The sequence below is a fragment of the Symphalangus syndactylus genome, chromosome 6, assembly GCF_028878055.3.
Source record: "Symphalangus syndactylus isolate Jambi chromosome 6, NHGRI_mSymSyn1-v2.1_pri, whole genome shotgun sequence".
NCBI classification, from domain to species: Eukaryota; Metazoa; Chordata; class Mammalia; order Primates; family Hylobatidae; genus Symphalangus; species Symphalangus syndactylus.
The window spans coordinates 147,127,029-147,150,356 of record NC_072428.2 but is presented as its reverse complement, the minus strand read 5'-3'; the positions used below and the strand labels follow the sequence as shown (position 1 = coordinate 147,150,356).

At 51.4% G+C, this 23,328-nt stretch overlaps 1 protein-coding gene across 5 annotated transcripts in view; it reads left to right on the top strand.

Annotated features, from left to right (window-relative positions):
- PTPRN2 (protein tyrosine phosphatase receptor type N2) overlaps positions 1–23,328 on the top strand; it is a 987,645-nt gene that overhangs the window by 893,632 nt on the left and 70,685 nt on the right. For all 5 annotated transcript variants that reach the window (XM_055269741.1, XM_055269742.1, XM_055269740.1 and 2 more), the window contains one exon: positions 11,384–11,531. In XM_055269741.1, the coding sequence (XP_055125716.1) occupies positions 11,384–11,531 (148 nt within the window). The remainder of the gene's footprint in view (positions 1–11,383; positions 11,532–23,328) is intronic.

Genomic DNA, 23,328 nt, shown 5'->3' with positions numbered 1-23,328 from the left:
ATTATTAAACAGCTTCTTTCTTAGTCTTTCTGCAGGTGACCCCTGTCACCCCCTCCTACGCACACTCCCTAATATGATATCTTGCTAAAAAATGCCCAGCGTAAAACAATCCATCAATCGTATGAAAGAACAAGACTTTCCCCTACTTAGTAAGAGTAGGTGGTAAGGAAAAAATCACTTATCTTTTTAAGTTTATTAATTGGAACATTTCTAGAACAGAATGTGTTCACTATTAACATCTTCCATTGGGGTTTTTGTTGTTAAGTCTTTATCAAATTGTCATATTTTTCTGTAAATGTGTAACAGAAGTTTAGTGGAAGTCATAAACTTAAATCGAGGATCACTGGGCGTTGGTGCACCAGGTCACCTTTCCATGCATCGCAGGTCTTCGTGCAGTCCTTCTAGAGGTGACGCAGAGCCTGGGCCGGCTGCGGACTCTGGGAAGTGCCCTGCAGGTCCCCCGGGCATTGTGTAAGATCTCCTTCATCAGTGTGATTTCTTACGGCTCTGGACTTTGTTATCGATTTGGAACACCAAAAGCAAATTATAATAAAAATACACCAATTAAAGTTTCTACTCAATCGAGATGGAGCCAGTTTTCATGTCCTCTTAACACACCACTTTGCAAAGAGTCAACCTTCCTTTCCCTTTGCTCTTCCGAAAGTATGTAAGGTCGTGATCATGTCCCAGTGCCTCTATTAGAGGGAAGGAATCTGTCCTCTTACAGTGTTTTTCTAACAGGACTTTGAAAAAAGCATGTCATTTTCTTGAGAGCCTTATCTGAAGGGCATTCTTAATTTTTTTTTTTTTTTTTTTTTTTTTTTTGAGACAGAGTCTCGCTCTGTCACCCAGGCTGGAGTGCGGTGGCGCAATCTCGGCTCACTGCAAGCTCTGCCTGCCGGGTTCACACCATTCTCCTGCCTCAGCCTCCTGAGTAGCTGGGACTACAGGTACCCGCCACCACGCCCGGCTAATTTTTTGTATTTTTAGTAGAGATGGGGTTTCACCGTGTTAGCAAGGATAGTCTCGATCTCCTGACCTCGTGATCCGCCTGCCTCGGCCTCCCAAAGTGAGGGCATTCTTAATTCTCAGTGAGTGTATCTCATTTTTCAATGATGAAAAAGTTTTAAATGAAGCAGATAATTCAGTAGCGTTCCCGGTCTCAAAACCAACACGCACCACACATTGTTTCCCTTCTACGCTTTGTTCCTGCTGCTGCTACTTCACCTTCTCCACCCGAACTGCATGCCAACTGGGGACTTTCTCCTGAAAATTCCGTTTTGAAGTATTTGAACTTTTCTCCACTACCTTAATGGTTTATAATTTTATATTACTCCACGGTTTGATTGGTAACAAGGCAAAGAATGGAAATGGATTTCTAAGTCACATTAAGATGCAGGGAGAACCGTTTTCAAGGGTCTCTGGGCTTGCCAGAGATTCTAGGTGGTCCTCAGAATAGGTCAGCTGGAGACAAAACTCCCAGAGAAAGAGCTTGGAATAAATGGCATTAATTCACATCCATCAGGGAAGCCAGTTGTGGTGCCCACAGGAGGAGGCTTTTGCCAGTTTCGTCTGTGTTGACCACTTCCCAGTTACTTGGGGTAAGGGAAGCATATGACTTACTGCAGATATGTGTGGGAATGCTTCCTCCTTACAAACAAGTTGTCACAAAAGCAATTTTTAAAATGTGATCAAAAGCGAGAAGACCCCATGAATGGTCTTTCACACCCTCTTGTTAATTCCTTGGGTCCCATTTCTACTTCTTTTTGGCTTTGTACAGATAACCCAGAGGCTGAATTCCAAAACCGTGTGTTTGCTTCTCCCGAGCAAACTCCACCTTGGCACACAGGCACACTTCGAGTTGGCTGCCGTGCGCCTGGGCCTTTTGGTAAAGTGTGCATATCTGCCCTGCATCTCAAGTTGCTTGTTTGAAGAGCCGGAACGATGCCTGTTACAGCTGTTGAGTAAGACCTGTAATTCCATGGCGAGTCAAAGCTGCTGCCGTGACAGGCAAACGGCGTGTTAGAGGGGCGGGATGGTGAAGAAGCCGGTTCACTCCCTGCCACCTCATGTTGTGGGCATTGCTTTCTAAGAGTCAGATGGCAAGTTGAATATGGTCATATGGTTCGGGATTCCTGTTTCAAGAAGAGCTTTCTTAAACTAAGAAATAGTGAAACTATCTTCTGATCCTTTAACCATTATCTGTTCTTCTTTGTGTTTACATGTACTACTTTGAATTTCTAATTTTAAATATTTTAACATTCCTGCTGCATAATATTAACAAATAATATTTAAAATATGCCAGATGCAGCAATCTACAGACAATAAAATACCTCCTCATCAAGCGTTTGCTGCTCCGGAAGCCCCCGTAGCTGTGTGTGCTGAGCCAGGACAATCAACCTCATCGAACTTCTCCTTTCGTCTTTTACAGTTTTGCTCGGAATTCAAATGTCCTACTTTTGGAATTCAAAAATTTAACATGAACATTTCCCGTTCATGTATTAATGAAGACAGGTGACCATGTTTATTTTTAAAGAAAGAAAAGGTCATCATTTCGCCAAGTGGCAGTGGAAGCAGCTTAGTCCTTGCTTTTAAAAGCATTATTCTAGCTTGTGACTTCAAAACACAAACCTGTGGTCTCGTCACAAGGAAGGAAAATGTAAAGGGATTCTATTCTTCATTTTAACAAAAGGTTTGATTGTAATGTTCAGTAAATTAAAGGGTATTGTGCTGCAACAGGCGCCATTGTAGAAAAGAGAAGAGAGGTACAACCTTCCCAGTAATGACTGGGTTCCCCAAAGCCCAGCTTTCTTTAACACACCTTGTCTACAGTGGGAAGAAGTCTCCACTGCTGGCAGCATCGTTGTAGGAACGAAGTTTCACCAGGACAGTTTCCACTCGTCCCATATCCGAAGACCCACGGAGTGATGATGGGCGTCTCCAGTCATCCGTGGGGACTCATTTCCCACTGCACGAGTGGTTTGATTGATGTGAAATAATGCCAGATGGACCGGCTTTTGCTCATTTTTAAATAGTCCACCATCCTTAAGAGTTTTAATATTGCATGGTGGGAGTTTATTCTCATTATTATTTTTAATAATAATAATAAATCATCTTGCACCTCTCAGTATCTCACTTCTTCATTGTTACAGCCAACAGATAGATACCAAAATAACCTAATTTCTGTAACTCTGAATGGAGCTGAAATAGCACTGGCCTGCTGCAGCCTTTCTTCTGCCTCCCCATGGGTTCTGTGGGTGTCTTTGGCAGCAGGGTCTGCAGGAACAGGTGAGTCAGCGTTGGCTGACCCAGGATCCCAGTGCCTGTGGACGGGATTCACATGGAACCACATCTGGACCCTTTACAAGTCTCCAGATGCACTACCCCGGTACTCAGAGGTGGCAGCTGCACTTCCTCCTGGTGCCAACAGGAAGACGAGCATGGCTTGTGTGAGCAGGTCCTGCATCAGATGCACACGGGATGCTGGTGTGCTCTTCCCACCGGAGAAATTGTCCTTGTTAACTAGCAGTTTAGTTTCACGTAGTCTGTTAAACAGGCATTTCCTAGTATTTCCTCTCCTGAAGACAGCACAGGATGCCATGTGCTTTCCCCGTGAAGGCCTCAGTTGAACGCCTGTTCCCACCCCGTGCTGGCTTGCTGCATGTGGTGAAATATAATTCTTACTTTCAGTAAATGGGATGATTAACTGAGTGATCCTGGAAACCAACCCTCAGTGTCGACACCAGTAAGGTGGTGCCATAAAACAGGCTCAGGATATGATGTGAGCGCCGGGTCCTGCGTCAGACGCACACGGGATGCTGGTGTGCTTTTCCCACCAGAGAAATTGTCCTAGTTAACTAGCAGTTTAGTTTCCACGTAGTCTCTTAAACAGGCATTTCCTAGTATTTCCTCTCCTGAAGACAGGCCATGAAATGTTTCCCTCTTCAAAAAAGAAATGAACAGAAGAGAGCAGACATGTTGTATTTCCTTAAACAAAAGGATAAGAGTGTCCCCAGAACCACAGTGGAGCCACAGAGCGTGGGAGGGAACTCAAGAGTCTTTCCAGTACCCTCTTCCTCTACTGAAACACTGAGACCCCCCAGCACCCCATCCCTGGGGCACACACCTTCTACTGTGTCTCCCATATTCACTCATCACCCCTCAAAACCTCCTTGGGAACACGGACCCTGGCTCTCCCCTGTGAGCTGTGATTACCAGGTTACGAAGGGGTGCACCCGTGGGGCTCAGTGAGATGGCCCGACTTGCCAGAAGGCTCCACGCCAAAAAGTAGCTGTAGGAGGGACCCACACCGTTCTGTGTATCAGACTGTTAAAAACTCTATCAACACAAAGTCCAGTGCCTTCCCACTGTGTTCATGTGTGTTCCTGTTCCACAGAAGCTCCTTTCCATGTTCATCTTTGCGAGTGACAGGGGCGGTTCCTCTCCTGAAGGGAAGGTGCTCTTGCATTCGTTAACAGACACTGTTGTGTTCTGGACTTTCTGTGCTCCATGTTCCTAGAAATCACCCCCTTGACCTCAAGGTGTTGATCATTTGACCGGAAAACGGTACCGACGACATTTGGGCTATGTAATACATTGTGAACACATTCTCCATCAAAGTGTTCATGGCAATCAAACTTTTGTTACACAAATTTTGGGATTCTGTGTAAAATGATTCCATTAAATGTGGAAGCCAGTTGGTTTGCCTGACACATGGAGACTGTTTCCTCCAAAACCCATCTAGCAGCACTCGGTCTTGTGACCCAGTGACTGTCCTTAATGCTCCAACTCTAAATGATCTTATAGGGTGAGCTAGAAAACAATATGAGACAGGGACTAGCAGGATGGATTCAGAAACGGGAGAAGGATGACAGAGGAAACCTTAGATTGAGTTCATATCTCTAACAAAGTAGATTGTGTGAGCGCTGATGGTGTCCTTCTCAAAGGGTGAGAACGTGAAGAAGAATGCAGCCACATCTTCGGCTGCTGCGATGTGGACATCATGTGCTCTGGGATCTACGTCAGACAGTGAATGCTGGCAACACCCTTGGGAAACCCACTTCCTGAGTCTCCGTGGCTTTCTCCATGAATGGTTTGATCTAGGAATTCACCCTTCCGCAAGCACATCATGCCTAGGCCCTCAGGAAGTATGAGAATTTGAGAAGGTTGGAGACACCTTTTCACTCAGGGCTCATCTAGAAACAGCTTAAGTAAAATTCCCTTAATGGAGTTTAAAAATATGAAAATGTCAGACTGAGTTCTCCCAGCCAAGAGCCCTTCAAAACCCCAAATTATACAGCAAGCAGCTCTAAAAGACGAAAGACGCACCTCCAAATGCTCCCTAAGAATCAGGGAACAACAGCAAATCCAACTTCCGTAAGCACTTCAGCTTATATCGAATGAGATTCAGCACCAATTCTTCGCTCCCTATTTTCACTCTTCATGGGTTTCCTGATGTGAGCACACATTGCGGTACAATCCTGCCTTTGCTGGCTCACTCCGCCTGGTACTGTCAGCCTCAGTCGGCTCATTCTAGAGCTTTCTTCATAAAGCTTCAACTCAGAGGCACTGACGGAGAGCCCAGAGCAAGGAGCTGTGTGAAGTGGGATGCGGTGTGAGAAGGGGTCCCTGACCACCAGGAGCTCACACCCCAGAGGAGACCCAGCTGCAGGTGCGGTGCACACTGGTGCCTGGAGGCCACTGAGAAGGCTCCAGGGGAGATGGAGCACCCCACCTGGGACCTGGACCATGGAGAATGAGGGAGATGTAAAAAAAGGAGAAGAGTTGTGGAGAAGACTTGTAGAGAAGAGCTCTCTGAACTGCTGCCCTTCCAAATTTATACAACTGCTGTTAGGTTCAGGTTGTTACAGGAACACTCAATGAGCTGACACCTGTCTGTCATGAGTTACAGTGATGTTTGCTGGGCAACCCCAGAAAGGAAGATGGCAGCAAGGTCATGTATAGTAAAACATTCCAAGTTCCTTATGCTCCTTTTTGGAGAAGTTCTTCCAAGTTTCAGAAGATTCAAAGGCAGTGTTTTGGATGCCCATCATCAAAATAAAATGTTTACCTATAATACAAATCACTTGTAGAGATTTCCAGGTTATGCATTATTATTCCACAGATATTGGCTGAGTGCTTGCTGCCTGTGCTGAGCAGCTGAAACACAGTCCCTGCCCTAAAAAAATTAATCTCATGAGAAGAATCAGAGCTTGAAACCCACAGTTAAAGCACCAGGCAGAATGTGATGAATGCCATAGAGACATATGTTTGAAGTAGTAACTGTTTGATGAGGGGGCGAGTTGTAGGGAAGAAAGATCACGAGGTGGGGTAGGTAATGGGCATGTCCTGACCGGACTCCTGGAGGAGGAAGTGGTGTCTGAGCTGCAACTTGAAGTCTGGGTTGGTTCATTACAGAAAAATCAGCACAAAATGTAGAGAAGGATGGCGGCGGGGAGGGGGCAAAGGCTGAGAAGCAGTCTTATGGGATAGAAAGTATCAGATTAGTAAAAGGAAATTCAGACCAAGGACAATGCCAGTCTAGGCACCCTTGGTAATTTTTTAAATAGGTTATATTTTGCACCAGAAACGCCAACCTGGTCATTCAGTGAAAAAGCAACTGGAAAGGGGAGGTGATGAGAAGAAGATCAGCGAGAAGGCTGCGGTGACGAGCCAGGAGAAAATCTGCAGGGCATTTCAGAGGCCACGCCCAGGCTTTGATGCTGCCACTGGCTGCTGGGGGCTGTGGACCAATTGCTTACCTTCTCTAGGCCTTGGTTTCCTTATCTGTAAGATGTGAGCCTCATCTCAGCATTTTTTCACTTTAAAGAAGTAAATTCTATTCTGCTGAGGATGTCCAAAGTTGAAATGAAGGTACTCAGCACTGGGGGAAAAGATTGCCTTACAGTTTGCTGTGGGCCCTGGGGTTATTCGTTGCCATTCTGCTTATCTTCATTTTCTGTTCTTTTCTACATGTGCTATTTATGTAACAAAAGTTGCAGTGCCTTAAGAAACTAAGCCATCCTACCACCACACTCTCTCACACATGCACTCATCTATAAAATAAAAGAATTTAAATGTGAAGGTTTTTTTTCTCAGCTAACTATTTTTTTATGATTTTTTTTCCATTTATTGGGGTGCAGGTGGTATTTAGTTACATGAATAAGTTCTTTAGTGGTAATTTGTGAGATTTGGGTAACATATCACCTGAGCAGTATACACTGCACCATATTTGTTATCTTTTATCCCTCGCCCCCCTCCTTCCCCTCCCCTCAAGTCCCCAGAGTCCATTGTATCATTCTTATGCCTCTGCATCCTCATAGCTTAGCTCCCACATATCAGTGAGAACATATGATGTTTGGTTTTCCATTCCTGAGTTACTTAACTTGGAAGAATAGTCTCCAGTCTCATCCAGGTCACGGCAAATGCTGTTAATTCATTCCTTTTTATGGCTGTGTAGTATTCCATCGTATGTATGTACCACAGTTTCTTTATCCTCTCATTAATTGATAAGCATTTGGGTTTTTTCCACAATTTTGCAATTGTGAATTGTGCTGCTATAAACATGCATGTGCAAGTATATTTTTCATATAATGACATCTTTTCCTATGGGTAGATACCCAGTAGTGGGATTTCTGGATAAATGGTAGTTCTACTTTTAGTTCTTTGAGGAATCTCCACACTGTTTTCCATAGTGGCTGTACTAGTTTACATTCCCACCAGCAGCAAAGAAGTGTTCCCTGTTCACTGCATCCACACCAACATCTACTGTTTATTGATTTTTTGGTTATGGCCATTCTTGCAGGAGTAAGGTGGTATCACACTGTGGTTTTGATATGCATTTCCCTGATCATTAGTGACGTTGAGCATTTTTTCATATGTCTGTTGGTCATTTGTATATCTTCTTTTGAAAATTGTCTATTCATGTCCTTATCCCACTTTTTGATAGGATTGTGTTTTTTTTTCTTACTGATTTGTTTGCTTAAATGTCAGTTTTAAAAACATCTATAGCTAAATGCCCACTATCAGGGAAACGCCACGAATACTGTTTAAATTACATGTTAATTTCCTAATAATTCCAGAAGACGTCTGAGTAGAGTTGCTATACTTGTCCAAGTTCACATGCAGGACGACCACAGTATAGACGGCCCCCAACTTACCATGGTTTGACTTTACAGTGGTGCAGAAGCAACATGCATTAAATAGAAACTGAACTTCAAGTACCCATGCAACCATTCTGTTACTCACTTTCAGTTCAGTGTTCAATGAATCACGTAAGATATTCAACACTTTATCCTCAGTAGGCTTTGTGTGAGATGGGTTTGCCCAGCTGCAGAGGAAGGTAGGTATTCTAGCATGTGTAAGGCAGGCTAGGCTCAGCTGTGACACTCAGTAGGTTACCTGTGTTCAATGCACTTTTTTTTTTTTTTTTTGAGACAGAGTTTCACTCTTGTCACCCAGGCTGGAGTGCGATGATGCAATCTCGGTTCACTGCAACATCCGCTTCCCAGGTTCAAGTGATTCTTCTGTCTCAGTCTCCCGAGTAGCTGGGCTTAGAGGCGCCCAGCACCATGCCCAGCTAATTTTTGTATTTTTAGTAGAGACAAGGTTTCACCATATTGGCCAGGCTGGTCTCGAACTCCTGGCCTCAGGTGATCCACCCGCCTTAGCCTCCCAAAGTGCTAGGATTACAGGCGTGAGCCACTGAGCCCGGCCTCAATGCACTTTCAACTTAAGAAACTCTTGGGCCATAACCCATCATAAGTAGGGGAGCATCTGTACTAAGCTCCCGTGGTACCTTTTGGTTTTGCTTTCATTGTTTAAAACATTACTTTGCTATGAAGGCCTAGCTTCCCCACAGACTCACAGATGGAAAGCAACTTATCTACAAGCCATGAAAGAGGAAAAAGACTCCTAAGATGTAGTTGGGGGATATTTCATCAGTTTAATATCACAAAGGATGTTTCATAAAAAATATTGATAGAAGAATACGGAACAGATCAAATTGAAATGAGCAGAACGGGACAAACACAGCCCACTGGAGTGGCGTGTGCAGAGAGATGTCAGCTCTATCTCAGTTTTAATAGAGTCAAGTGCCTCTGCAGATGGCTTCATTCTCCGTGAAAAAACATCGCGTCAGTATCTACCTCTTCCTCCCTCCTACCACCCAACCTTGCGCCACACAGGCTCAGTTTATATTTTTGCCATAAATTTAGAAATTCCAGAGAACTTAGAGTATAATTTTGCTTCCCATAGTTAAGATAAATGTGAGAATTTAAATAGCTGCAGTTTATACGAATTAAGATAATATCCAATGCCTCTTTTGCAGACAATATTTTCGATTGGATTAAACCTGCTAGGGTTCATCATTTTAGAACCCATCATGTTTTATTGAAGGAAGCCCATTTGTTTGTGATGGATTTTATGAAAAGAGCATTTTCCAAAGAAAAGCTGGGACCCAGAATCATTTTGCCAGGAACCATTTTCTACCTACCTATTTGTAGAACTCTACATAAGCCCAACTTGAGAAAAGTAGCTACAGAAACAGACCGGGACTATTCTTTCACCATAACTATCCACCTCCCAGGTTCCCTCACACACCAGATTTGGGCTAGATGAGCTGGTCAGTATTTTCACAAAACTTAAATATTATATCATCCAAAAATGTTTTTCCTATTAGGGTAACTTTGGTACAAAAATATGAATTTGATGTTCCATAATGATGTCTCAAAAGAAAGAATGTGTAGTTCGCATTTCCTAGATTGAGCCATTTGAATTTTGCCTAATTTCATAACTCGAGAAATCTCTCTGGGGTGCTTCTTCCATGCACAAGGAAACCCCGAGGCTTCCTGGGTGTCGGGGCTGGTGACGGGAGTGGATGAACTCGTTCGCTTTGGCTCAGAGCAGCCCTGATGTTTCTGTTCCTGGCGCGGGTGTGCTCCCAAGCCTCAAGGCGTGGCATGGGAAAAGCGTTCGCTGTGTGGAGCGGGCAGTCGGTGCGGCTTCTCATCGGCACTGGAGTCCCTCTGCTGTTCCCAACTAGCTCAAGCAGGGCCATGGTGGGGGTGACAGTGACAACCTGGGACCTCCCAACAGACGGCCTCAGAGTGCCCACCCTGAGCCCAGCGATTGTCCCTCACCACCATGCCCACCCAGATGCAGGGGTGTCGTGCAAACAGCACACGTGGCCGATGCACCTGCTCTCGTGTGAGCCAGGCCAGCACAGCAGGGTGTGTGTTTGCTGCATGGGTTCAGGTTGGCTGTGATCAAAAACTTCCACTAGACAGCACGATGAGCTGAGATTCCCGCCTCGCCGTGTCCAGCCCTCCCTCCCTGCGTGTATCTTTCTCCGCCTGTCTCCTGGAATGGGCCCCAGTGGGCAGGGAGGGACCATCCCAGCTCCTCGGATCAATCGAAGGGGATGTCGGGGCGGGCGGAAGGTGAGAAGGGCCTGGACCCCGGGCCTGACATTGGAATGCGTGGCCGCTTTGCAGCAAAGGACCATGTGTGCACATGCATGCTTTATTTTCTCGTGTGGACACACTTGGAACCTGTGTCTACACATGACACACAGCACCTTGCAAATCCACAAGCAGAGTGACATCAGACGAGGCCGTCACTTCCTGTGGTGCCATAGTGCAGCTGGGTTTGGTCCTTTGAAATGCTCTTTCTTAAAATCAGGGCGAGTTCTCAACCGTACCGATGAATAAGAACCAAGTGGACTGTGCTGGCGGCATGGGGGTCTTTGTGGAAGGGAATTTTCAGGAGGCCTTTGTTTCCTTGTCTACTCATAGTAATGCTCACCGACAAGCGCCAGAAAAATTAAGATTGGAACAGCCAAGGGTTAAAATATTTGCTTCCATCCGTTTGTGTTTGTTTCATGCTAGAAGCTGTTCTGCATTTTGCACAGATCAGAGCAGCCCAGTCTCTGAACTGCATCACACCCAGTGGGTTCAGAAAAGTGTGCCGGTTTTAAGAAAAATGACTCTATGCAAGCAGAAACGGGCACGCGAAGCAGCCCCACCAAGAGCTTGGTCTGAGCTCCCTGACCCTGTAATTAAAAGGTGTGATAATTGTTGTCATCTCAGCGGTAAACTGATTCCCAAACACATACCTGACACCCGAGTTTATATTTACATATGTAAAATGTGTGTTAGCAATGCACATATTTCACTTAACGGTCGCATGGTATTATATGCATTGTGCACCGTAGCACAATGTCACACCACAGCCCAGGCTTATGCACATCGCAGGCACGGCCCAGGCTTGTGAGCAAGGTGGGCATGACCCACGTGGTGCATGCAAAGTCCTCTGCTGCCTTTTGTGTATCTGCCGGCTGGGCTTACCACCTAGGCGCACTCCTGACCCTGTGTTTCCCTTTCAGTCCTACATGGAGGACCACCTGAAGAACAAGAACCGGCTGGAGAAGGAGTGGGAAGCGCTGTGCGCCTACCAGGCGGAGCCCAACAGCTCGTTCGTGGCCCAGAGGGAGGAGAATGTGCCCAAGAACCGCTCCCTGGCCGTGCTGACCTGTACGTACCAGCCCCGGGGGTGGGAGGCCTGGGTTACTGGTGGGGGAAACTGGCCATGCTGACCTGTATATACCAGCCCTAGGGGCAGGAGGCCAGGGTGACAGGAGGGGGAAACTGGCTGTGCTGACCTGTACGTACCAGCCCCGGGGGCGGGAGGCCAGGGTTACGGGTGGCGGAAACTGGCTGTGCTGACCTGTACATACAGCTCTGGGGGCGGGAGGCCAGGGTTATGGGTGGGGGAAACTGGCTGTGCTGACCTGTACATACCAGCCCCGGAGGCGGGAGGCCTGGGTTACGGGTGGCAGAAACTAGCTGTGCTGACCTGTACGTACCAGCCCTAGGGGCAGGAGGCCAGGGTTACGGGCACTGGAAACTGGCCATGCTGACCTGTACATACCAGCCCCGGGGGTGGGAGGCCTGGGTTACGGGTGGGGGAAACTGGCTGTGCTGACCTGTACGTACCAGCCCTAGGGGCAGGAGGCCAGGGTTACGGGCACTGGAAACTGGCCATGCTGACCTGTATATACCAGCCCTAGGGGCAGGAGGCCAGGGTGACAGGAGGGGGAAACTGGCTGTGCTGACCTGTACGTACCAGCCCCGGGGGCGGGAGGCCAGGGTTACGGGTGGCGGAAACTGGCTGTGCTGACCTGTACATACAGCTCCGGGGGCGGGAGGCCAGGGTTATGGGTGGGGGAAACTGGCTGTGCTGACCTGTACATACCAGCCCCGGGGGCGGGAGGCCTGGGTTACGGGTGGCGGAAACTAGCTGTGCTGACCTGTACGTACCAGCCCTAGGGGCAGGAGGCCAGGGTTACGGGCACTGGAAACTGGCCATGCTGACCTGTACATACCAGCCCCGGGGGCGGGAGGCCTGGGTTACAGGTGGGGGAAACTGGCTGTGCTGACCTGTACATACCAGCCCCGGGGGCTGGAGGCCAGAGTTACAGGTGGGGGAAACGGCCCCATCCTCAGGGTCTGCAAAGCCCTCCCCTCCTCCTTCCCGGTGCCCCCTCCTCTACAGCAGACTTGCCCCCTCTGGGAAGGCCCTCCTGGGAATCTCCCCTCTGCGATGCCATCCCCAGCCCAACCAACAAGGAACCAGTATCTTCCTTTCCTCCAGCACGGGCTTGGGGACATCTGCACCCCGGTGAGCGTCAGTTCTATTGTTCTCTGTCACCGTGTGACTTGAGACACGTTCCTGAACCTCTTGGAGGCTCCACGTCACATCTGTAATTGGGGTCATGCGGATGTCCTTAAAATATTACTGCTGTGAGGATTAGATGAGGTCATTAGCATAGCACCAGCACATCGCAGGCACAGAATGAACAGTGGTCGCCTTTACAGCATCTTTAACTTTACAATTATTTCCACAAACTGAGCACCTACTACCTAGCTAGGGAGCATGGCCAGGAAATGGAAATATAAGGCAGCAGTTCTCCGAGTGGCTCGCGTGGAGTGGAAGAGACACCGTCTCGTGTTCCCGCAGCGTGGGATGCACTAAGCTGCGTACGGGATGAGGAGGGCAAGGGCCGCCTGGTGCTGGCATCCACCTCACTCATCCTCTATGTGTACAGCAGGTTCCAAGGAAGATCCCACACTTTGCTTGTTAATAAACCCACCCGCCAGGAGGAAGGGGGTCCTAGATATGTTCCTGACCAGAGTTTCAGAGGGAAGTAGATACTCGCATCGTTGATTCATGAATGATAAATGACAGTGTGGGTAGAGTTTCTTAGTTACCCTCCTGAGGACCCTAAGACAAGGCCCTTGCACGTGTCTCTGATGCAACAGAGGGAGCTTCGTCAGCTCACACTTCGAGAGCACCACTCGGCCACACTCACTTTCAGCTCAGCATCAGGCGGGACCAGTGTCCCCTGTGGTCGAGGCCGTCTCTCCGTCACTGTGTCCCTGCCTCAGCCCTTCGGAGCCGGTCAAGGGATCAGATTGGTGTCCCTGACACACCGCCTGTCCCCGTACCAGCAGCACAGCCCCCCACGGCAGCCCTGGTGCAGGCCAGGGAGAGGCGCTGCCCTTGCCCTCCTTCCAGCCCACAGGAAGTGTTACAGGTCAGAACAGGGAGAAGCTGGAATCTCGTTTTGCTTCAGAAACTAACCTGGGGCGTTGCAGACCTGTGTAAAATCCCATTCACCCACCTGGGTGCACGCTTCTTGCTACTCATTTAGTGTTCAGACCAGTTTCTATGAGGTCTGAGGGTTTTAACCCTAAAGAGATCTAAAAACAGAAGCTGTTGTGATTTATAAATTTTATATTTAGAAGAAAAGCAAAATACAATAGATCCCATTAGCCAACTAACAGATATTTACTAAGCACCTACCGTGTGTCAGGGGCTACTAACAGGCTCTGGGGGCCTGGCCACTGTCCTCAGAGAGGAGCAGCCTGTGGGAGGAGAGGGCAGGGAGCGAAGCCGGTGTGGTAGGACAAGTGAGGGTGGTGGTAAGGGGGTGTCCTGCTGAGTCCTGAGTGGAGACATGGTTCATGGTAAACAGCCATGCAGTAAGCGTGCATTACGTGTCTCTGTGTATCTGGTCGTTTACTCGGATTGTGAGGTGTTTCATGGTAAATATTCGTCTGACAGCACGCCCTCCCCAGAGACAGCCCGGAGCGTGGCAGAAATGACCTGGCGATGGGGTTTTCCCAGAGCCACCTGGGCTCTGTCTGTGCAGTGTGGATGGGGGGGTTGGGGGCGAGTGACCTAGTGATGGTAAAGTGGTCCGTGCTCAGATGGGACACAAGCAGCCTCTCCAGGTAGCAGCCGGCGCCAACAGGGCGGCCATGCATGGATGGGACACAGGCAGCCTCTCCAGGTAGCAGCCGGCGCCGACAGGGCGGCCGCACGAGATGGGACACAGGCAGCCTCTCCAGGTAGCAGCCGGCGCCAACAGGGCGGCCACACATGGATGGGCGCCCGATGTTCTCATGGGGATCAGGACAGCCCTGCCCATTCTGAGCCAGGTCACGGGTGAGGGGGGAAGCACCTCCCTCCCGAGACTCATGCTGGAGCCAGAAAGAAGCTGCCTGCACCTCCTCCCAGGGTTCTCCCGACCCATGTGCCAGGGTGTGAAGACACAGCACTGCCCTTCGGGCTTGAGAGGCCACCAGGGAAGACACAGAAGGGCAAGTTCACCTCCTGGGAGAACCCTAGATAGAAATATTTTCATGAACACATAGGTTTATTCTGAGCAGACTTGTATTACCTACTTTCTTCTCCATATCTTGGCCATCTTGCCTCTGGGAAGGAGGTCTCGTCCTCGGGGAGACAGTGGCTTGGCTAAAGCTCTCGCTGTTGCCCCAAGAGATGGCCGCCTCCTCTGTCTTCACTCCTGCCTCACCTGCGGCCACTGCGCTCTTCACAGGACACAACTGGCTCCAAAACAGCCACACACGGCCCAGGAGGACCGGCTTCCCCGTGGCTCTGTGGCTTGGAAGGCCCGTGCTGCGCCGTCATGGTGGGTGGATGGCACTCGAGCTGGGCTCCACACTGTCCTCCGAGTTGCGATGGAAGCGAGTCCGCATGCTGGGCGCACACTATCCTCTGTGCGGGGATGGAAGCACGAGTACTCGGCCACGCTGTCCTCTGTTCGGGATGGAACCTTCGAGTCCTCCGTCTGCACCTGCCTCTCCCACTGCGTCCTTTCTGCACGCTCACCGGGCACTCCCAGGTCTATGGAAAGGGTCCTCGGGACCACCCCTCCCTTCTCTCCTGCCCCGCCTTCCCCATGGAGCACTTCCCTGGGCCATTCTTCCACCCAGGAGATGGACACGGTCGCCCGACTGCCCGGATGCACCCTGATCGGAATGGCCAAAGGAGAAGGAAACACACATTATGAGATGCTTAGCTGGCACCATGCTAGGTCTAGTTGTATTATCTCGGAAGTTTAAAGAACTTAACGTGCATTTTCTGTTTTTTGAATGTTTAAAAAAGAATTATGCAGCATTTCGCTTGTCTGCATTTCAGATTAAGAACAGGGATATGATACTATTTTGGTGCCATATCCTAAACAAACAAGTATTTTTGGCTCTATATTGTAATAACGAGAGAGAGAGAAACAAGACAATGCAGAGAGACAAGACAGAGACAATGAAGCGCTGAAGGCTCAGGTACAGGAAGACAGCGAGGAGGACAGTCATGTGGGGTTCGCATCTCCCAGCTTCTGGGGGCATTGCTGCTGGAGGATCATAGCTGCCTCACAGCCAGAGGTGTGGCTGTGGGCATCTCCCAGGCCCTTGCCTTGCAGCGTGGTCCAGTGAGGCAGAGGCCCAGCTGATCACCGTTCCCAGGAGTAAGGGTCACCACGCTGGCCCTGAGCTGCAGCTGCGTGAGCGGCGTCCTAACCACGGCATCACTGGGGTGTCATGAGCCAGCATCCCCCGTGCCTGTGGATGTGCCACCTCTGGTCCTCACAAGAAACCCCCCCACTTGGCTGACAAGAACTTTGGGATTTAGAGCCCCGCCCGTCAGAGCTGAAGCCCACACTCCCCAGTGCCATCCTCATAGGCTGTCGTGGGCTCACCTGAGATTGTGTGTGTGTGTTGGGAAAATCCATGTCCATTTCAAACTCCTACAGAAGTATTTGAAATATGTATGAGGGCTGAAGCACTTTGGCTAAGCATAGCTTTCCTTAGAATACTCAGAAAACAATTTCTTTCTAAATAAACCTTTGGTTTAGTTTTTTTTTCTCTCCCAAAACTCTAAGCAGAGTCCCCTAAGAGGAATATTTTGCCTTGGTTACTTCTGAGTGTCCAAAAATTATCATGATTTGCTTTTAAAGATCAATACATGGGTGATTCTCCTAACTCTGATGATTTGATGATTAAGCCAGGGTTTTCTTTTTCCTTCCATAGAAAAAGGTTCTGGGCATATATGTCACCTTGCCAAGAAAGTTACTGGAGAGAGACTCCCAGCCTGGCTGCCTTCCCTCCACCCCTTTTGATCTCAGCGCCAGCCGACTCTGCCCCTAGGATTTGGGAAGGCTGTCGGTTTGTTGGTGTTGGAAAGAAAATATCCCAGCAAATTCCGTGTGGGCCTTTTTCTTTGCTACCTCACAGGCAGAAGCTGTTCTGGGCAGCTGTTCTGCCAGAGACTGAGGATTCTTTTTTAGGAAGAGATCTACGGAGTCCTTCTCGTTAGGCTGCTTCTCGAAGGGAAAGATTGTCTAAAAGCATCATCTCTGAACTACAACGGCAAGTGCACCTTCCATGAGCTCGTCAGGACCTCCCGTGCAAAGAAACAGTGCCGGTGGGGTTGTCAGGAGCCACGCTGACATTCCACACAGTTCAGCTGCTCAAAGTTCTGATTTTAGATCCTCTTTACTGTCTTTCTTAAAACTGAACCGATAGGTTGGTAAGATGCCTGGCCCGGTGTGGCATGGCTGTCCGTCCTCCTCACATCCTCCTTCCGATTCCACTTACAGAATCTTCGTGTGGGGAGGGCCTCACAGAGTGTGGGGCGAGCCTGGCCTTCGGGGTGGCAGCCGTGGGACTCACCTTCTCCTGAGCGCACTGTTTCTCGTGACTTGGAAGACCCACCCTCCAGAGGGGCCCCAGGCCACAGCGTGCTTCTTCCTGGATCAGGCCTTGCCCTTTATCCACCATAAGTTATGTTCATCCTGCCAGGTGCACATCTCAGCGCCGGCTGATTCTGAGGCCCAACCCACTAACATCCAGAGTCTTTTCCTCAAGGTCTTTGGTGGAGCCCAGGGCCTCGCGCACCCCCACCCCCACCCCCCGTTGGTGACAGTTGAGTTTAACAGGAGAATCGAGCCTTGTGTTCATCTCCTGTAACCGATTCTTGTTCAGCCTCCAGAGCTTGTGGTGCCTGAGTCACTGCGTCACCTCCCTCTCAGCTCGGCGCCATCTGCTCGTTTTATAAACATGTTTTTCACATCGTCAAGTCATTGATAAAAACACATTCCACAGGACCAGTGCGGAGCCAATCCTCCCCCGCGATGCGGATCCACCGCGGGACTTTCCAGGCGCTGGTTCTGGGGCTGAGATTGTTTCCACTGCCCAGCCCTGCAATGGGGTCACCCCAGCCGTCCCCAGGCCCCGAGCATATTGGCAAAGGCTCATCAGACGTTTCCACGTGAGGCTCAGGGCTAAACGCCTCCTTTTCATCCTTGAAACAGCCCTGAGATTCACACAGGGACAGAGTTGGGGCTGAAGGTGGTTAGGGAGCCCAAGGTCAGCGGCTCCCCGGAGAGTGCAGCCTACACTGCCCCAGTGCAGACCCAGCCGCAACGCACGCACGCGGCTCCTGCAGGACTCTCTCTGGAACAGAAGTGTGGCTGGCTTAGCATGACTTCCTACCCCACTTTTTATTACAAGAGTTTTAAACACTCAAGTGGAAGGGGTAGCGTGGCGTCACCTGCACACCCACCACCCACGCTGGCCAGCCACCCGGTGTTGGCCGTATTAGCATGACCTGCGAGCACTTCATTTATTTTCTGGCTGGACGACTTCAAGTAAGTATCAGGCGTCATGATGTCCAAATACTTTAGCCTGCCTGCAGGTCCTAAATACAAGGGCCTTCTCCTAGGTAGCTGCAGCCCTGTTATAACTAGGAAAATTAACAACAACCCCTCAGTGCCCTCTAACACCCAGCTGTGCCCATCTGCCCAGGCTTTGGAGACAGCAGATGAGCAACTAAAACCACAGAATTGCATTTCCCCATAGTCCTGGAGGCCGGAGGCTGCAGTCCAGGATGTGGCAGGGCTGGCCGTGTCTGAGGCCCTCCCTGGGGCTTGCCCTCCCTGGGGCTTGCCGGTGCTGTCTGTGACAAAGGGTCCCCTTTGTTTAAGGACAGCAGACCCACTGCACTAGGCCCCCCCTCAGGACCTCACCTTCACTTGCTGGTCTCTCTAGAGGCCCTGTCTCCAAACACAGCCGCACTCCGCAGTCTTGGGGGTTGGTGTCGTCACACGGGCGTCAGGGCACAGCTCAGCCCACAGTGCCGTCGCTATCACACACTCCGAGGGACTCCCGCCGCTTTCGCTACAACACGGTCTGTTATCTGTTGTCTGTTTTGTTTTTTCCACCAGGATGCAGTCAAGATTCATCATTGCATTTTGGGTTTTGTGTCTCTTTCGTCTTTTTAATTTTGAAACAGCTGTCCCTGACTTTTTTTCCTGATGTGAATGGTTCCTAATAAAGCTGTTCTTTTAGTGACCACTTTCCCGTTCCAAACAATCACAGACTCTCCATGTGGGAGTCTGTAGGGAACTCTGCAAGCCCACGAGAAGCTCGCCTGCCCCCTTCCAGAACCCCCGTTTCCCAAGAACCCGGAGTGTCCAGGTCTCCACGATGCTGTAGGAACATGACCAGCCTGCTCTGCGACCTTGCCACGGGCCACAGACTTCAAATCCTGCCTTGGCCCTGAGCCCCACCCTGGCCCTCCCCTGTCCTCCCCCGTCCCCCTCCTCCCCCGTCCGCCTCCTCTCCGTCCTCCTTTTTCCTCCTCCCACCTCTTTCATGGTTCCCTGTATTCCGCTTGGCCGGTTGGGCAGTTCTGCTGCAGAGCGGTGCTTTCGAAGGCACCCCGTTGCTTGTGGTCTCCCACCAGCAAGAATGTGGAGGCCAGCCCTGTGCGGTCACAGAGTCACAGTTGTGACAGGGAGGGTCGCCCCTGACCATGTGGCCTGTAAGGGGCTCGAGGAGTCTGGATAGCAGCGCCCGGGATTGCTCTTGGTGAGAGACCCCGAGTCCCGGCACATTGTGTGGGGGCCGCAGGACAGCGGCCCTGGGTGCCCTCGAGACCCCTGCAGTCCGAGACTCGAGGACTACGTGACAAACGGTAGTTCAGGCTGCCGCGGATGCAGGTTTGCTCATCCACGGCCGCCGGGTTAGGGAGACGATTCTGGCATGTTCCAGGCAGGCCGGTGTCGGGAGAGGGTCCCTGCCTGTGGGAGACGGAGGCGGCGAGGTGTGGAGGATGAGGGGCCGCTCGGCGGGCGGGGCAGGCTGGAGAACCCGGGAAAGGAACGCGGCGGCCTCCTCCCGCGGGAAGAGGCCCAAGACGGGCTCGCCCTGCGGCTCAGCGAGGACCCCGCCCTGCCAGCTTCTGAGGACGCGCCCTGGACCCTGATCTCCTGGGCCTGAGGTGACGCGTTCTGTTGATTGAGGCCCGAGGTTTGCGGAAGTCTCTGGCCGCAGCCGCGGGAGGCGCACACGCTGAGGCTGCGCGACGTGGGGCCCGCCCAGACCCGCCTCCGCCCGTGTCTCCCCGCAGCCATCTCTGCCGTAACCATCGGAAGAGACCGTAACTGTTGGTTTTGTGTCTGTGAGAAGCACAGCACTGGGAATAAGTCGCCTGCTGACCTTACAGTGGAAACGAAGGACAAGTGGAGTCACCTGGCACCGTCGCTGCTTAGCCCAGAAAATCGCCTCATCAGCGCCCTAGACCTGTTTGTGGACAACTTCAGGAGCTGAAGGAACCCCCGATGTTCTGCAGCTGAGGCGGGAGGCAGGATTGGAGCCCGGGCTGCGCCTGTCCCTCCGGATGCAGGGGGCGCTGCCTGGTTCAGCCGCAGGGCTCTCCCTGCCTCCTCCCTCGGCCACCCAGGCCGGAAGCACCCCGGCCCCTTCTCAGGGACTCTCCCTGTCAGTGAGATCAACCCTCCGGAGCTGCTGTGTCTTCACTGAGCCACACACCCGGGCCGGGAGGCGGGGCCTTCAGCTGCTGCGGGGTGTGGGGGGGCCCTGCCCTGGCCGGGGTGTGCGGCCGTAGCTGCTTCCACCCCCTTCCCTGCTTCACCCCAGCGTCTCTGTGGATGCCCTTTAGACCGCGACCCCTCCCGTGCTGCGGAAGTGAGTTGCTCCTGCGAGCTGTTTGGGCAGGTTTCCCGTCGAATTTCCTCCCTTACTTTTCCAGACGCGCCCTCTTGGTGCAGTGTGCTCTGCGCCCCGTGCTGTGGTGTCAGAGGTCACTGTCGTCTGCAGCTCCCCTGGCAGCCCCAAGACCGTCAGTCACCGGTGCAGCTTCTGCCCCCAATCCACAAAACAGGCGTTAATCTCAGGCAGCACAGCCACAAGCCAGAGCTGTTCTTCTGGTGATATCCTGTGTCCTGGTGATAAGGCATGCGAGCTGCCCCCCTGCTCGTAGTTTCAGCTCTTTGGAGGCGCCCCCCAGCCGTTTGTGTCTCTGTCTCGCAGCCGCCACACTCCTGGTCGCTGCTCGCACAGACGAGATTCATCATCAGTGTTTGTTGATGGACGGCCTCTCGGTGGAGCCATGCAGACAGCGTGGCCTGCCTGTCCGATACCTGTGCTCCTGTTACAGCAAACTGTTCTAATTCCTGCGAGAAAGTCGCCACCAGCGCACACAGCCACACCTCGCTGTGTGTCTGGAGCTGGTCTCTGGGTTGCCCACACTCTACAACTGCAGGCTGGCTCCAGGCGGCGCCTTCTCTGTGCAGGCACCAGGTGCTGCTCAGGACACAGGAAGCCAAACCTGGGTCGCTCCAGGTGCTCTGGGCCTGGAGGGCTGCAGGGACAGAGCGCCAGGGACAGGCAGCGTAAGTGGCCAAAGCAAGCTGTCTCCCGTTCCGGAGGCCAGAAATGGAGATCAGAGTGTCAGCAGGGCTGGCTTCTCTGGTGGCCTCGCTCCTTAGCAGGACCACGGCTGTCATCTTCGTCTTCATACGGGCGCTCTCCCTCCACGTGTGCGCGTGCAGATTCCTTCTTCCTAACAGCACACCAGTCATATTGCATTAGGGCTGCCCAAATAGCCTCTGCTCACTTGCCTCTGTAAAGACCTTATTTCCAAATAAGGTCATGTTCTCAGGGCTGGGACTCCAGTGTGTCTTTTTGGTGGAGGGTACGCAGCTCAACCCTGGGACTTGGTGCCTCCAAGTCAGCTCAGTGACTGGGTGGGTGCTGCCTGGCCACGGCAACCCACACACCTTTGGCGTCTGTTCCCCCTGCATCCTGCCCCCGCACAGCCCTGCCTGGGCAGCTCCTTCTACACAGATGCCTGAGATGAGACTAGTGTGGGTTAAAATCGCTTCAGGTATGGGAATCCCCCAGGGCTTGAGGCTCCTTCTAGTCCACCTGCCCCAGGTCACCTGCCCAACACGCCTCTGATCCTGTTGGGGGGTGACTTTCTGAGAGATCTGTCTGTGGGGGATGCCAGTGAAACCATTTAAGACATGAGACTAAACCAGCCTTGTGACCATGCCACTTGGGGCCACTGTTGCTCCTCTGGGACCTGCTTTTGACGCGTCCGATGTGGAAGCCAGACACCAGCCTCGCGCTCGGTTTTTCAGCTCAGCAGTGGGCAGCGTGCTTCATGAGTGGTGGATGGGGCAGGTCTCACTTCCATGACCATCTCTGGATGTAGCAGGGCTTTCTGGATATGAGGCCCAGCCTGTCCCAGTCTGCCCAGATGCAGCATTGCATGCTGAGCTGCAGAAGCCCTGAACGACACTCGGTTGACTTTCCTAAATGTTCGATGATCTTTATAGCTTGAGCTGAGCATTTGCCGAAGGCATAATTGGAAGCAGAATGTCTGCCTGCTGACTAAGGACGGGAGCGTGTGGGAGGAAGAGGACCTGCCCCTTCAGAATGCATTCTGTCATCACACTGTTGCTGGTCTTCGAGTGCCCAGGTCTGCAAAGAATCAAGCCCATGTAGCTTCTCTGAGTATTGAAACAAACGTGGTCTGATCATTTATTCCTTTGCCTCAACTATGACAAGTTCAAAGGCCTTTCTGTGTGTGAGCAGCTGGGACCCCTAAGCAGCACTGACGGCCCTTGCTGATGGACAGCAGCCCCAGAATGTGCCTTTGCAGCCCTCAGACCTCGATGGACACCATGAACTCAGAGCAGGAGCTTGTGGGTGCTGGTGCCAACTGCGGAGCACATCCCAGAACGTGTTCTTTGCTGGAGTCAGGACTCCCTCTAGGAGCAAGACGCCGGCTCCACCTCTCCACAGGCCACACTGTCAACATGAAGAAAAGGGCCTCCCGCCAGCATAAATGACTGAGCCTAAACCTTCACAGAAAGCAGAGGCAGTTGGAGAGCCCGAGAGAACATCTGAGACCCCTGAGAGGAAGGAACCCCATTGCCGAGTTCCGTGAGGCCCCTGGACTCAGCAGTGGCTTCACAGATGGCCTCACGCATCCTCCAAACAGCAGCACCGTGGAGCCCGTGTGCTGGTGGGAGGCAGATTCTTGGCCCTGCAGAGCAGCTTCCTGAGTGTGGACAGCAAGCCAGGAGGCCTGGGGGAATGCCGTCCTCAGGGATCCGTGTAGCAAGACGATGTTCCGGGCAGAGGAGTCTTCCACACGATTTCCTCAGATGCAGTCGGGTGGGCACGGGAGGTTCCGGATCATGATTAATGACTATACCGCCACGTCATCTAACATGCTTAGCTTGGCCGTCTCCCAAGGCTCTTTGCCCTAGTAATAATCAAGAAGAAATTGTGGGATGTGTCTCTTCTGTTGGCACCTATGAAAAATCGCTCCATATGTTCTGCCACCACGGGGCAGCAAGAACGCGCTTTGCCACCTCGGCTGACCTGCCCGGTTGGGTGCGTGTCCACCGTCATCTCAGCTTTGCTCCTCATTGCTTGCTGTGTGCCATTTACCACAACAGTACTGTGAGTTGTGTGTTATCATCCTGCATTCTCCGAACACTGAACAGTTTACCCAGGATCGCCTGCTGGCAAGCAGTGGGGCTGGGAGTCAAACCCTGTGCTCCCGTGTGGACCACGAGGCCGTGGCCACGTGAATCGTTCCATCCTTCTGAGCCTTAGTTTCTTCAGCGTAAAATGGGAAGGTAGTCCC